This window comes from Erithacus rubecula, assembly GCF_903797595.1.
Source record: "Erithacus rubecula genome assembly, chromosome: 3".
In the NCBI taxonomy this organism is placed as follows: Eukaryota; Metazoa; Chordata; class Aves; order Passeriformes; family Muscicapidae; genus Erithacus; species Erithacus rubecula.
Window position 1 is genome coordinate 146081653 of NC_136689.1, and position 16649 is coordinate 146098301.

General features: G+C 36.2%; 1 protein-coding gene across 4 annotated transcripts in view; it reads left to right on the top strand.

Moving 5' to 3' along the window:
* The window catches only part of ASAP1 (ArfGAP with SH3 domain, ankyrin repeat and PH domain 1), a 144305-nt gene that overhangs the window by 101159 nt on the left and 26497 nt on the right, over positions 1 to 16649 (top strand). For all 4 annotated transcript variants that reach the window (XM_079301136.1, XM_079301134.1, XM_079301135.1 and 1 more), the window contains 8 exons: positions 3349 to 3512; positions 5044 to 5177; positions 6237 to 6328; positions 6878 to 7064; positions 9368 to 9453; positions 10974 to 11089; positions 13252 to 13319; positions 15778 to 15885. In XM_079301136.1, coding sequence (XP_079157262.1) covers positions 3349 to 3512; positions 5044 to 5177; positions 6237 to 6328; positions 6878 to 7064; positions 9368 to 9453; positions 10974 to 11089; positions 13252 to 13319; positions 15778 to 15885 — 955 coding nt within the window. The remainder of the gene's footprint in view (positions 1 to 3348; positions 3513 to 5043; positions 5178 to 6236; positions 6329 to 6877; positions 7065 to 9367; positions 9454 to 10973; positions 11090 to 13251; positions 13320 to 15777; positions 15886 to 16649) is intronic.

Here is a 16649-nt window from a genome sequence, read left to right on the forward strand (position 1 = left end):
TGCCTTTCTTGATTTTTATCCAGGCAGCTGTTTGTTGGCCTTTCATTACTGTTGATAGTCCTTAAGTTCTCAATGAATTATTTGTTATTCTAGTAGATAAAGTACAGTTAGGGGGAAGTGGGGAGTGGGTGGTGTGTTCTGTATGTACATATAAATACATATTTATGTGTAGATTATAGGAAAAGTACTGATTTATTTTTTTTAACAAATACAATAATGGTTGCTTTCTGGGTTTTTTTAATAATTGTGGATAGGGCAAAACATATTCTGGTGATGAGCTTTGGGCTCTTTTCTACTGTTTTTGAAGGTCAAGAGCATTTCAATACATGCAGGAAATGCCTGGATTATAAACAAAGCTAGATTTAGAAAGTTTTCTTTATGAAGAAGTAGACATCTAACTTTAGTCTAGTTTTAACAGCAGCCTTCAGACATTTTTCACCTTGGAAAGACTGAGTTTGAAGGCATTGATACTATCTGATGCTCCTTCTATTAAAAAAAAAAAATCAATATTTGAAAAATATTATGCTATTCTTGTTCTGATTATTCATTTACCTGCAAACAACAGTGTTGCAATAGTGATTGTCAGAAGAAACAGTAACATTTTTACTACAAAATGAGAAAAAAACAACAAAGCCAAACTATTAGACTGGGTTTGGTTTTTTTGGGGGGGCGGGGAGGGGGAGTTTTTTTACTGACTTGAAAATACTGAAGCAAAATAAGAAATGTGAATAAAGCCTGGTCCATGCAAGATTAACAAACTCATTCTATTTCCTGAGGGGACCTAGGATGCCAGATTTTTGTTTAGCCTTCAAAACTGTGAATGTCCAGAATACAAATTGCCTTAAAGGATGACAAGAAATTGTTGATATTCAGAAAAACAAGTTTGACAGATAATTGGACTACCTATTTATTGTGTTATGTAGAATAGTATCATAGACTAGTTTAGGTTTGAAAAGCCCTTTAATATAATTGAGTTCAACTATTAATCAAACATTGCCAAGCACAGAACTAAGCCATGTCCCCAGGTACCCCATCCACACATCTTTTAAAACTCTCCAGAGATGGTGGCCCAACCACTTCCCTGGGGACCCTTTTCCAGTACTTAAAAACCCATTTTGTGAAGAATTTTTTTCCTACTATCCAATCTAAATGTTTGCTGGGACAACTTGAGGTCATTTCCTTTTGTCCTAAAACAGGAAGACAAAGCAATTCTGTAAGACTTTGTTAATTTTTAAATTATTTGAAAGAACACTACAAAGTATTACCAGAAGATTTTTGGCTATTCATTTGGCACTGGCAGTATTGTGAAATTAACTAAATACTTATTCTTTTTTTAATAAAGGAAGAACAAAAAAGACTAATACAGATAAGAAAAAGAGAAGAGCGGTTAAAATGAGTTCTATAAACTATTAACATTTAATTAACATTCCATATTTACTGACTTGAATTGTTTATAAATGTTTATTTTTGAGTGTGCAGCCTGCCAGGAAGGCCTGGTGGCAGACAGGGCACTTGTTGATTAGCAGCACCAGTCACTCAGAGCCTGTCTGTGCTTGTGCTTGTCAGGGCAGAGCTGCCACTGTGGTGCCTCTTGCTCTCACTCAGTGCCCCAGTGACACTCCTGGCCAGGGGCTTCCTTCCCCCTGAGCAAACACAACCAAAATAATGATTGCTCTGACACTCTAGATACTCAGAATAAGGAATTCTGTATCAAACTAACAGCTGGCTCAGTTGTGTTGTGTTTGTTTTAATTGCATCTAATAATTTTTTTAATTGTTACGGCTTAGTTGATTTTTATTCAAATTCTGCCTTTTTAACAAACTAATCAAATTGTAACTCTAAAAGAAATTATCAACAAATGTCAGAATAAATGGTGTTTTTCTGAGTTTAATTATTATTTTATTCTGTGTATTTAACCAGACATTGCTTAATATTAGAAACAAGATGTCATTGCCTCTTGTTTTAACACTGCCTCAATGTTTTGAATAACATTGAATTTCATCATTAAAATTGCAGAAGAATGCCCTCTAGTGTGGGTTCTTCCCATGCATTGTTTTCAGCATCTAAACCTCGGAGCAAATTTGTGCTCAAAACCTTCAATTTCTCTTTTACCTTTAAAGTAAATTTTTCAAACATTTTAAAGAATTTTAAGCAGTAGTTCCAGTTCCTAGATTATTTTCTGTACATAAAAATTTTAAAATACATATATGCATGAAATATATAATATGGAATGCCCATATATTAGTTCAAGCTATGAATCTGTGTTCTAAGATTACACACATAAATTTCCCTCTGAAGTCCTTTAAAGCTAATCTTTTAATTGTTATTTTGGTTATAAATTATGAATTTAAATCTAAAGTTCTCTTAGTTTGTTTAGATGACAATAACCATTTCTGCATATTTCAGAAGAATGATGATTGCAGACAATCTGAATATTGTAAATATTGAAATGCATTGAGAACACTGCCAATTTAAAATATTTCTGCATTTAAAATATTTGCAGTAGATCTAAAGTCATCTAAAGTCATTTTACCCCTGGGGATTTCTTTTTAACGTGCTCTTTTTTCTAAATTGGCAGCATTGCATCTGCAATGTGCTTGGTCCCTTTTCCCTCTTTGCTTCCATATGGAGCACAGCAGCTGCTGAGAAAGGGTTTTGTTTGGTTTTAATTAAAGCATTATGTGTAAACAACAACTTGCAGAGTGATTGGGAGGGGAGGAAACAGTGCCTGAGATATCATTAAAGAGTCTTGATTGAGACTGATGCTCCTAAAATTTTATGTTGGCTATTGTTATCTTTACTCTCCTGTCATCTTTAGCCCCTTGGTTGCCATGGCAGTTATCATTAATTTGGTCTATACAGTCTGATTAGTGCACAGAGATCTGCATTTTAAAGGCAACTAGACATCAACACATTGACCAGGGTGCTTGCTGTTTCCTCTGTGAAGAGAAAGATGCACACTGGAGAAAGTAGGGGTTATAATTTTCTCCAGGAAGGAGACTTTAGGAAGATTTTGGGCACCTTTTAAAGCAGTTAAATTTACAGGAGCTTAATTGCCCCATTTCTCTTGCACAACTTCTGCTTATTTGAGGAAGCTGAGAACTTGACTTTAAAATTGTTCACCAAAGGGATGTTAGAATTAAGACTATTTATCTCTTCTCATTCTTACTTATCTATTCTCAAGTCTTTCCTTTTTTGCTCTGATTTTTCCCCTCCTCAGTCTGTCCCTCAATACAATCCTTCCCTGTAGTCCCATTAATATTTTGTTCCTGGCAAGATTTCTATAGTTTATAGATTAACATGTATATGCAAATGCAGATCTTCATTCAGGTCTTTATCTTGTGCTAGATGGATATCAGTATTGACTAACAGCAAAGAAGAAGCATTAAATATGGCATTCCGTGGAGAGCAGAGCACAGGTGAAAACAGTTTAGAGGATCTGACAAAAGCCATTATTGATGACATACAGAGATTACCCGGAAATGAAGTCTGTTGTGATTGTGGCTCACCAGGTATCTCCATTTGTTCATGTCATCAGCTGCTTGTTGGGAGCAAAGTAATTTCTTTAAAGAAGTGTTTGTAGAGTGCAAACTAATTTTCTAAGTGATGTTTCTCAGTCTTCAACCTGTTTTTAAAAGAACAAATATGACTTTCCTACTTTAGTTCCGTTTAATTCACTAAAATATTTTTGTGTGTTGTCTGTGCTTACTTCCAGCAGTTCAAGCCCCTCTGGAGTTTGAACTGTTCTTGTTGCACTGTGTCTAGATGCTTGTTGCACTTGAATGGAAGTTGCTTGGCATCACTGATCCTGTGCATGCTACTAAGTAGAAGTGAGTAATATTGAGACAATGATTGTGGAACAATTGACCTGGCCAGGATCTTGCTCTGAGGCTTTATCTTGGCACAAGACTACTGGAATTGCAACATCAGAAGTTTTCAGAGGTGGAATAAGTAATCTTGTGCAAAGAATGATACCCAGAGTTGAAATCCTATCAGATAATACCTTCAGAAGTACAGAGTTACAGGTCAGTTATGTGTCACTTAGAGCTTGAGAAGGGGCAGCTGGTCACAGTACAACTGAGCTGCTGTGGGACTGGCACCTGTTGCAGCTTTCTCATCAAAGGGACACTTCAAGAAGGTGATGCTCATTTGGAACTGAGTAATGTGTATCTTGCAGATGCTTGCTGATGCAGAACTGATCCAAAATTGAAATAGCTAGATAAAAATTACAGACTGGGATATAATTATGTCAAATCCTGGAATTGGTTCATTCAATTATTTCATTATGTAAAGCTATAGAAACTTCAGATTGCAGTTCTGATTCATCTTTTAATTTGTAGTAAAGTTTTAAGCTTCACCTCTGTACTCCAGCTTGCTGCTTTAAAACTCTTGGCTTAATGCTTCAGCAGTTACTATTTAAGGTCAAGGAAGAGATTAATTTGTGCACAGAATGTGTCTGGAGCTTTTTCTTTTCCTAAAAACTGGTCATGCTTCTTATGTAGCATTCGTAGTATAAAATCTATTCTAATCTTACATGCAGATCTCCTCCATGACAGCATTTTTAAAGCTTGTTTTTTTTTTTCCTGGACTAGCCAGCATTCCTCAAATTTTCTTCAACATGCTGCTGTTTTACACACTGGAAAGCTCTATGATTAATCTTTTATGAAGAACTATTTAAAGTTTAAGAAATAAATTTTAAAACTTCTGAGGTTGTCAAATTTAGGAGATCTGCTACTTTTAAAAACAGGAAGCAATTTGTACAGAAAGCAAATACCAAATGTATTGAAATACATTCATTCAGTGTGAATGAATAAGTCTAAATTCAGTGCCTTTGGGACTCTTCCTAAATCTGAAAACCTACATTCCATTGGTAGCAATTTATGGTTAAATTTGCACTAGAGTTTGGAGAAAAGTATGGAATATTCTTCATTTATTTTTGTTCTTTGAAACATTAAATAAGGAATCATTTCAGAATACATCTCTTACCACCACTGCAAACATTTTTTTGGACTTTGATTAAATACTTTGTTTTTCAATGTGCAGATCCAACATGGCTATCAACTAATTTGGGCATTTTAACCTGCATTGAGTGTTCTGGAATACACAGGGAAATGGGTGTCCATATTTCTCGAATCCAGTCTTTGGAATTAGACAAATTAGGAACGTCTGAACTCTTGGTAAGTTTCTTTAATTTATATTTGAGTTTTTTAGTCCAATGTTAACATATATGTAGGAAGGAACAAAATGTATAATTTACTGCTTATCTCTTTCAAGGAATGTGTTTTTGCAGAATTTGTCCTTCATATTTCTGTAGATATTTTACAGATGGATGGTTATATATTATTTTATATTATTGATGCTTTTCACTACTCATTTCATATCCTGAGATGTTGCAGAATGAGTATTGACATCCATTGTAATTAGTGCCATCAGGATTTTGGCACTCAATAGCTGATCTTGACCCAAAATCAGTCTAAAAGCTCATGTGATTAAAAACATGAAGCTAATTTGACTTGGCAAGGGAGAATGACTGTTGCCAATTCTGAAAGAAAAATATTGGTAGAATCTTAATTTGGTGGATGAAATCATGTAATATTGAAGTTATGAAAGGAATCTGATGTGATACTATAAAACAAGAAACAAAAACAAAGGAAGAATAAAAACAAGTCAAAAAGAAACAGTTGCAGTAGTTTTATCTCACTAGCTGTGTTTGGCCTGAAGGAAGACACTTGTTACAGAAATTTGGAATAGAAAAATTGAGAGAAGATGTAAGGCAGATCTGCATTTGGCTGTAGGTTCAACATTACCACTTTCTCTCTTCATGATATACTGAGGGTTTTTTGCAAAGTTACTATTAATCTAAATCAGATTTTACTGAGCAGGATCTTCAGTAGGCCTGAGCTTCTTTCCCAAAGCAGTTCCTGATCAGTGTTCTATCACCATTTCAGTGTTCATGCTGCTGGCTCCTCATTCTGGTTTTGTGTTGGAGGCAGATTGTGTTGAAATGCAAATAATTCTGTGACTGTGAAGTCTATTGTACAAGTTCTGGCATAATAGAAGCATTTTCTTTCTTTCTGATTGTTCTCTGTCTGCATGTAATCATTTGGCTTTAATTTTTCAGTCATGTGTTTTCTGTCTTTTATTAATAGTGTGGAATGCACATTAATAGTCCTATTGTTAGGTTGCTGTTAGACCCCAAAAGTCCTCACCTTCATTTCTTGTTTTTCATATCACAGCTGGCCAAGAATGTAGGAAATACTAGTTTTAATGATATTATGGAAGGGAATTTACCTAGTCCTTCACCTAAACCCAGTCCATCAAGTGATATGTAAGTACTGAATCTTTAAACTCTCTAAGTTTACTGTGGAATATATCTGTGATGTAAAGTGTCTTAAACAGTAACCAAGCCAGGAGAAGGCATGAATGACAGAAGAATGGAGGTTTTTATTCCCACTGTGGAGCTTCTTAAAAGTTCACATTTTAGTTATCTCAGCTTCCCTGTGTGGAAAATTCTTAGTTTGGGTTTCAAAGTTTTGACTCTTGAATGGTTTTGAGTTTTGTAGTAAACCCTCAGATGACAAACACAGTGGACTAAATGTCACTAGCTTTGCTTTTTCTTTGTTCTGAGTTCCCCACATTCAGTGTTCTTTTTGTATATAACAAGAAGACAGGATAAAATTGGCAATGTCCATATTTGGTGCTTGTTTGCAAGAAAGACATGCAGTGTAACAGTAAATAACACACTTTTTATCAGATAGTTGGTTTTTTTTTTCCTTCCCTTCTTAACTTCCAAGATAGACAAGGTGATTTTAAATTATAATCACTGACCCATTTTTCTAAAAATTTCTAAGGCAAGCTCTATTTTCTCACCCCACAGGACTGCACGTAAAGAATTTATCACTGCTAAATATGTAGATCATAAGTTCTCTAGGAAGACTTGTGCATCTGCAGCAGCTAAACTGAGTGAATTACTTGAGGCTGTCAAATCCAGGGATTTACTTGCACTAATTCAAGTCTATGCAGAGGGGGTAGAGCTAATGGAGCCACTGCTGGAGCCTGGACAGGTAAGCTTATCAGGTAAACAATTACTATTTTAAATCATGTGTGTTTGTATAATGCCCAGGATCCAGGGCTGCTACTTTAGATGATAAAATAAAAAAAAAAATAAAGGATGAAAATGATGGGGTTTTTCTTTCTTTCCTTAATGTTGCATCCTTGTGAGAAGGGAAAAAAACACTTTATCTTTTGTCATCAATTGGTCTAAAGGAGTGTGAAATGCAATAGTGATATCATACACTGTTTTGGTGCCACCATAGTGTGTTGAAAAGCACCTGTTCTGCTGTGTCTCTCTTTTAGAAAGGTCACAAAGAACAGGCTTAGCCCAGGGTCACCTGTAACACATACAGTATCATAGTGGCTGAAGGAACACATGATTGACTGTCTGCAAGTCTCTGTTTACTGTAGACAAGGAAAGAATAAATCTGATGCCTTCACAGCTTCTGATGAGACATTTCCAGAAGTGCAGTTTCTTTCAACCTGGAAGATTCTTTTGTGTGTGTCAAGTTCTGAGTACTTGATCTTCCGTCTGAAATCACCAACAGCTTTTTGGAAAAATCAGTCCAGGTTGATTTCAATTATCCATGGACAAATGTTAATCATCAGCAAAGTAACCTGTTTTTACAATAGATAATTGATGCTCAGCAATGTTTTCTCCCAGCCTGAAGACATGTCAGAGAATGTTTTCAACAAGTTGTGTGGAAATAGCTAAGTTGGCAAAGGACACAGTGCCTGTCAGTGTTCAGTGAAAGGGAGAAGTTCAGTGTAGTCTCAGCACTTGAGCTATCACAGAGTGCTTATCATGGAAACACATTAAAATTCTCTGACTGCAAGGTCAGTTTTCTGTATTTGTCATCCACAGAATTAGCTCCTCACTCTTCCCAGCTCTTACAGGCAGTGATATCTAGAAAGGTTTGAGCACCAATTGAAAGGTAGCATGCAGTTAGGACATTTATAGCAGCACTCTCCTCTGTGAATTCTCTGATGTTTAATAAAATAATATTTTTAATTAGGACTTTAATTCAAAGTATATATAGTGTAATATGGTTTTTAATTGTTCTTTATGATCATTAGGAGTTAATGAAATCTAAATTTAGATTAATTTTTCCTGTAATTTTTAAATGGAATTGGAACAGCATTTCTGTTTCTATTCCAATGCATTAATGCATATGGTATGTATAGAAAATAGAGCATGATTCAATCCAAGTTCAGCAAGGAGAAACCCTTATTTGGGGGAATGCCCCATGCACCAACTTTATGCTGGGAGCCACCCAGCTCTGCCTAAAGAGACCTGGGGGTCCTGGTGGGCACCAAGGTGAACATGGGCCAGCAGGGTGCCCCTGTGGCAGAGGTGACAGTGGCACTCCAGGCACTGCCAGCAGTGAAGGACAGTGATCCTTCCCTCCACTCAGCCCTGGTGAGGCCACAGCTGCACTGCTGTGCCAGATCTGGGCTCCCCACAAGGAGTGGCTTGGCCATGCTGGAGAGAATGCAGTGAAGGGCCACAAACATGTCTGAGAGTCTGGAGCACCTGGAAAGGCTCAGAGATCTGGGACTGTCCAGCTGGGAGGAGGCTCAGGGGCATCTCATTATTGCATGGAAATGCCTGCAGGGAGGGTGGAAAGAAGACAGAGCCCAGTGGTGGGAGGCAATGGCACAGACTGGAGCACAGGGGGTGCTCTCTGAACATCAGGAAACCTTTCTGTGTTGTGAGAATGACCAAACACTGGCACAGGTTGCCCAGGGATATGGAGTGTCTGACATTGTAGATATTCCAAAGCCATCTGGGCAGCTGCTCCTCAGTGGCCCTGCTTGGGCAGGGAGGTTGGTCCACATGACCTTCACAGGTCCCTTCCAACTTCAACTGTTCTGCAGATCTCCAAGAGTTTTAATGTATGTGGAACTGTGATTTTTGTCATGCTGTTTTAGTAGGAAATTAGGTTGTCACTTGGTGCTCATCAGGCAGTTGAAAAGCAACAAGTACTGCAAACTTACTGAGTATTCTTTGATGGGATCCTTTTCATTTACTAGTAGCTAAAATGGTTAAAGTCTCCTCAGGGTTGTTCCATCTAGCTGGGAAAGGTGACAATTTGCTTTAGCAAAGTTGAGGTCTTGGGAAGTGTAATGCCATTTCCTTTGAAGCACCTGGTGTCTTTTAGAGATAAAAAAGACAATAATAATTTTGATCATTATTTCCTAATGTTTTTCTTTTGAAAGTCTTGTAGAGTGTGAATGAGATGTATCACATAGATCTGATATACAAGTTTTTCAGAAATAAGACAAAAATCTAACTTTATTTACATGTGTTTAGGAGCCAGGTGAAACAGCACTTCATTTAGCAGTCCGGACTGCTGACCAAACCTCTCTCCATCTGGTTGACTTCCTTGTACAAAACTGGTATGGACTGCTAACTTTTCATTAAATTGTACATGACAGTTGTGGATGTTCAGAGTTATCCTGGCAGTGCCTTGGACAGTGTATGCTCATCACTTATAATCTTTCTCCTTAGATATGTTTCAAAAGAGAATATTTTAGTACCTATAAGTTGACCTTTGTGCTCCTGATCAGTAGAGAGGGAGAAAGATGTGTGGATTAAAAGCATTGAAAGAAGCTACATAAAAATAGGATGAAAAGAAAAACTCTGTAGTGCAGGAGAGAGCACTGATTTAGAGCACATGACAATATGAAGCCATGCAAACAAAAAGCTCAGGTATAGGAGGGATGGTAGGTATATGTACCAAATACAGGACACATGCAAAGTAGAAAACAAGGATCTTTCTCAGAAAATTATGAACAGGTGCTAGATTGACTTTGAAAGAGGTGTTCCAATAGTTAATAAACTGTATTAAAGCTATTGAGAGCATAAACAATTAGTAATTTTATGCATCTAGTTTATTGACTGAGTTGTTCTTTGTTGTCAAGGGATGTGTTCATAGAAGCAAAAAGATTTAATGAAAAGTGTGAGTGCTGATTATAGGAGAGTGTTATTAAAGTAACAAATGAAAAATAAGATGCCAATATTTTCAAGCTGTTTGAGATGATAATTTGAAAAATGTTTTAGAAGCCCAAATTATTATTTTGAGCATTATTAAAGGATTTTTTAATTTTTTTTATTTTGGATGATTGTTTAGAATTATTTTGTTTAGTTGTGAAGCTTCATAGTTTCTTCAGACAGGTGTAACCTCATGTGTGTTTCTGTCTGTTGTGTGTGTTTTTGTGGCAGCCTCAAGTTTAGGAGCATCTTTGCCATCCTGAGGGCTCTTACTGTCCAATATGGGTAACACTGGGAAAAGCTGTTATCTCCTGAGCTTTGCTTTTCTGGTTTATGAAAATATTTTATTGTTCCCAAAATGTCAGTAACAGTTTTTGAGAAACCTGGGTTCAGAAGTTGAAAACTGAAGGAAGCACAGTTTTTAAAAAGCCCTGTGAGCCCCTTCACACATCTGGTTTTTCTCTAATTTTGATGTGTTGTCCTTACATTCCCTCTTACTTCTCTTTTGTTCATTCCCACATCTGCCCTCATCATAGTTCCTTGACTGCATGGGATTTATTAACCTATTTTAACTGTATCAGAATTATTTTTCAGATATTGGGCTAATTTAGCATATTTGGAAAAAGAATTACAGTGAAGTGGCAAGTGGAAAACAACTGGCATGACCTTAGGTCTAGGTTTGAGTCTCTGAGTTTCACTTCTTTAGTTTTTTGAAACCTGTAGCTTTTCAGTCCTTTTCAATCACAGCTCAGGTATTTCCAGTGTCCAGGAACAATTCTTAATAGTCTTTGAAAGTAATGTTTAGTTTAATTTTTTTTGTCCTCCCTCATATTTGTTCAGTCAAGTTTTTTTAGGGATGCTAGATCTGAAAGGAATAGCACAACTATTATACTTTTCTTGATTTTTTTTTTTTTTTTTTTTTTAGTGGAAACCTGGACAAACAAACAGCATTGGGTAATACAGTTCTACACTACTGCAGTATATATAATAAGCCAGAGTGTTTGAAATTGCTTTTGAGGGGGAAGCCAACTATTGATGTAGGTAAGTTCATTATTTAAAACCAAGAAATACAGATTTCCTAAAATTTCTTTCCATTATTTTAGCCACTTTGTTTATTTCTCTGTGGTAAGTAAACTTCTAAACTAAAACTATAGTAGTAAGGTGAAGACCTTGACAACAACAACAAGAAGCCTAAAGAAAACAATTAAAAAATGGAAGAAGATAATAGTGACAAAAATTCCTGATATGAAATACTAATGGCAACCCCTAAGCAGAGTTCAGAGTTTTCTTTCTGACCCATTTTAAACTGCCTGGATTTTAGGTTTGTTTATTCTAGAACTTTTATATTACAATGCTTCAAATGTTTAATTCCACTCTGGTATGTAGGCTGCATGTACACAGCACTTAATTCTTCTCTTGATATCAATAGCAGCTGGTGCTGTGGTTTCATCCAGCATGGCACTGATTAGGGAAGGGAGAACATTTAGAGAACAAGAGATTATCCAAACTGTGAGCAAACAGAGATTCTATTTCAATTGTAGTTTTGCTATGCCATTATGACAAATGAACTGATACAGGTACAGCAAGTGTTGCACCTATCTCACACATGAGGTGCCAAGAGAAGCTGAAAGGCAGCTGAGAAAGCTGATCCCATTTTTCATGAGTCAGGAAGGTATCCCATGAATCCTTGTTAGGCCCAGGAGTTAAATGTGATCAGCATGTCTATAAAACATTTATATTCCGTCAGTTAATGGTATAGAAGTTTTTTTTTAACAGCTGATGCAAACTGGATTCTATTTCTCCCTTTTTCTTCATCACCATTACTTTTTTCCACTGCCTGGTAAAGAACTTGTATAAATTGAAGTTCATTTTTTAGTGGCAGAAATCACTGGTTTCCTTTGCCTTTTTATAGAATATGTTCCAATATTATCATAAGTCAGAGAATTTAATGTGACCTTTTTTAGCAGTTATAATGTGAAAGCTATCTGAACAACTTAAAGCAAGTTTATTGGTCCTTCCATTCAACTTTCTCCTAGGTAGATGCTAGAGGAGTGTTCACACCTTCTTGGTGCCTTGTGTTTTGAGGTTGTTTTGTGGGAGAGAGGGTGTTGTGCTCTTTTTGTTTGGTTTTTTTTTTGAGTGTTCTCACACAGGAACTTGAGTGATGTCACATAGACCTTGAAACATCACCTTAAAAGTTGGAAGTTTGGAGTTTATAATAGTCATTAAGCTATCTGAGTGTTAGCTTCACATAAGAAGTACTATGTTTTCATTCCTTTTTGTATTGAATCATCTCTGATAGATCTTTCCATAAGTAAATCCTTCTTTTAGGGATCTCAATTCTTTCAGTGTCACAGGCCTTTCTAGGGGACTGCTTTGTATTTTCTAGGATTCCTAACTGGCATTCTCTGTGGCATTCTTCACACAGACATTATAGATCTCAATTTGATCATTTTCAGTTCCTGATCACATAAATGTTTTACAATCTGGATGTGCTGTAGAGCATTCTCTTTTCCAGCTCCATGGCATTTACTGATGTACTGTTTATCTTGGGTTTATCCACATTGGATGTGGGAGTTGTTTTTGTTTACTGAGATTGCCACTGAGCATCTAGGAAGGATTCCATTAGATACTGTGCCTATGGACCTCCCAGCAGCTTCAGGTATCACCTTCTTTCTGATCAGGTGTTATGTTAAATTGTAAACCATTTTATAGCTTTGATCAAGGCAAAGCTAGATAGTTTTAAATGTATTCATGTTCAAATGTCTTCAAATTAAGGCTTTATTCAAAGTAAAATCTGCTTGGATCAACATTTACCTTTTTTTCTTTTTTTAAGTCTTAGAATTAGTTTTCTCTTTTGAGATATTTTACTGTGCATGCTTGCCTCTCCTACTTATTCAGGTAAGAGTTTTTTTGGCAAAGGCATTGAGTGGAGATTGAAATGACTAAACTTCTTTATATTCTCTGCTAGAATGGTTTGGAGGGATTTGGGGACTGTCCCAGCAGATGCTGCTGTTCAAAAAGAACCTGATGATACATGAAATGCATGAGCACTTAGGAATCTTAGAGCTGTGGCTGCTATAGAGTAAACAGACATTTTTGATCACTTTTAGAAGTTACTGTGCTACAGATAATGAAATTTAATAAAATGTTTCTTAAGACATCTCAAAGAATTGCTCTTTTTTGTATTGTTAATTTTGTAGTAAACCAAGCTGGAGAGACACCTCTGGACACAGCAAAGAGAGTGAAAGCTGTCCAGTGTGAGGAACTGGTAAGAACCAAGCCTGGGGCCAAGGGGGAATGTGTGCTTCTTTAAAAACATGATATGCTTAATATAGCATTACCTTTGTATCTTACACATGCTATTGCTGTAGCTGGCTGTGTGGTGATCTGAAGGCCCCTACCACAGGTGACTCTTTTCTTACAGACACAACAGTCATTTTCTTTGTAACAGTTTAAGAAAAAGATCTTTCGTCTAGTGGCAGTAAAATAGTTATTTTAACCAATGTATTTAAGTAGTTATTTTAACCAGTGTATTTGAAGACTTAAGTACCAGAGGGTCAGATGTGTCAATAAATACATCAGCCAAAGAGATTTGGGCTTCATCAGGTCAAGAGTTCTTCCTAGAGGCTTTTATATCAGCCCCTGTAATATTAAAACTGTCAAGACTTTTCAAGTCTTCATCTTTGCTTGTCTTTTCCTGCTATTGCTTTTATCAGATTATTTAGCAGGACAGATAGTTCAGAGGTGGTGAAAGTCTTTTTATAAGGAAAGTTGAAACAACTTAAAATTGCTCTCCTGAATGAAGGAAGAAGCTCAAGTGTGATGTCTGGAAGCTGGTGTATCAAAAGATGTAGAACACCAGCTTCTGTGGGACTTTGTCCCTCTACTGAACATGAACAAAGCAAAAACTTCCTGGAATTTTGAGAATGTGTCAGGGTTGTTAACAGACACCACTCACAAAGATTATTGGTGTTCAAGAAATAAAGATGTTAAAGATTTTCCCAGTTACTCCTCTGAAGCATTTAGCCAAGAATAAGTGTTTTGCATCAGACCAACAAGCTTGTTTGTTCTTGGCCCTCTAAGGTCCCACCAGCATGCATTTAGTAGGCAAGTGAATTTAATTACTATCAAGGTAGTAAAAGTCTAAGTTTCACATTCAAAACAAGACTGGGATAATTTAACAAAACCCTTGTCACTTGCCACTTAATTCTATTTCTTCTTTTTCCTCATTTTGATGATCTGAGGATCTACTTTTGCTCTGCAGCTGGTAATTTTAATACCTTTCCTGTGACAATTGAAAGTTCTTGTCATAAATTAATTATTGAATAATCAAAAGACCTTGTCCTTCATAAATCAAAGAAATTTTCCATTTTCTGGGGATGCAAGTCAGCATTTTGCTGTGGTTGATAAGGTGGGACTGACTTCTCAGATACTGCTGTGCCTGCTGTGTAAGTAGGTGCTGTTTTCAGTGGTTTGAGTATTCTGTGAGCTGGATCAAGCAGATTACCTGTGCAGCACACAACTGTGATGGATTGCTTTATTCTTTATATTATCCCTTTAAAAAAATTACATCTGCCATTAATGTGGACCAGCTGGGTGTGATACAGGACAAACAGTCAAGTGGATGTTATCAGTGAGCTTATCTAGATGTTAATCATTTAGTTATAGTTATGATCCAAATTCCATTCACTGATTATTACACTTAACTCTCCCAGAGCATTTATGCCTTTTCTCTCTCTCTTTTTTTTTTAATTTTTGAAGAGGAAAATGATTTCTGCTATTTTTTTCCAAAAGCAACAATGAGTTAAGAGTGAAAAAGAAACATGAATGAGCACATTGTTTGCCATGGGCAATAAAAAAGTACAAGATAAATAACAAGGTGTTTGCATTATGATGGATGTACTAAACTCATTCCTGTTGTGTAACTGGAGTCTTAACTGTGTAATTAAATTCAGTTTCAGCTCAAGTGGGTTTGTGAATACTTACATAACAGATTGGAAATGCTTTCTTTATTCCAAATTTTATTTCTGGAAGATGGTTAAAGGCACTCTTGAATCAACTAGTATCAAGTAGACTACATTTCAAAGGATGTGAAGGAATAAATAATGATGGAAGATCTAGGCATTGAAAAGGAGAATTTATCTCCTCAGAATAACCATGACCTGCTCTATTAGGTTTTTTTTGCTGATCATTGAGGTAGTTGTTTTTTAAAGAATGTGAAATGCATTATTTGGAGTGACAAAGTGAAGGAATTTTGTGCTTAAGATATATTGGCCTCATCCAGTGAGAGAGAGAGGCAAAATATCTAAATGAAGAGTAAATACCTTTTCATTTGATTAGAATACCAGGGTTGTGATTTTGATGGACAGCAGTTGTATGTACCAAAATTTATAAATAGGCTTTGCCTTTCCTTTTTGGAAAGGAGAACTCTAGATAAATTCTGCTTTTGTGGAAATACCTTCTCTTTGTGTCATCTTTTCAAATGCTTGTCAAACATGGTGACTACTGCCCATTTTGAGAAAATCTTTTTGCTTTTTGGCAGTTTTTTCTATACCTCAAACAAATAAAGGACATTTGTGTCATTGCCTGAAATTGCTTTGTTCCTTTTTGAATCTGGAATAATTTCAACTTCTAAATATTCCAGTTAATATCTTGCCATTACAAAATAACTCAGTTAACACCACAAGAGCAGCAAGTATTTTAACAAGGCTTTTTCTTTCTTTCAGCTTTCTCAGGCCAAGGCAGGAAAGCTAAACCCCCACGTGCACGTGGAGTACGAGTGGAATCTTCGGCAGGAAGAAATTGATGAGAGTGACGATGACTTGGACGATAAGGTGAGTGTGAGGTACTGACACAGCTTTGCAAAAAACTGCCAGCACCTCTGCTCCCTGGAAATAAATAGAGACACTCTTTAGCCTTTCTTTTCTTAGTTTTGAGGGAAAAGAACTAATTTTGAGGCATGTGTTAAAGACTGCTTAAGTGCTTTTTAAATATACTTTGTCAACCTAGTTATTATGAGCTGTTTCAGAAGTTTGAATTTGACAAGACATACAGTATAATATAAATCAGCAAATCTGGACTACTTTGTTGCTTTATCCTTTTCAGAATTCTGGGCTGTTAAATTTTAGCTGGAGGAAATCCAAAGCTTACATACTTAATTTTTTCCATAAATTAATTAAAACCTGGTTATTGAATAAATAATTCTATTTTTCACAAAGCGTGCTGTGCTATTTATTCCTGGTTTGTTTTTTTTTTTTTAAGAAGTAATGGAAAGGCAAAACTTGAGGGCATAGAATAATTGCCATCCTGGAGTATGTGAAAAATTAGCCTCAGTGTCCTACTTTAGCAAGTCAGTTAATTACTGTGTGCTCTATTTCTGCAATAAATGCAAATACACCTCTCCTATTTTGTATGAGTGCTGCAGAAAGAAATGTGGACAACTTCTCATTTTCTGTAACACTTGGGACTGAAAAATTCAGAAACCAAAGTAATTTGCATGTCCTCAAGGACAGTAGAGAACAAAATAATCATCTGTGTGAGGAGCCTCTGGAGGATGAGGGATGCTGTGCTGGAGATAATAACCTGAACCAGAGCTGCA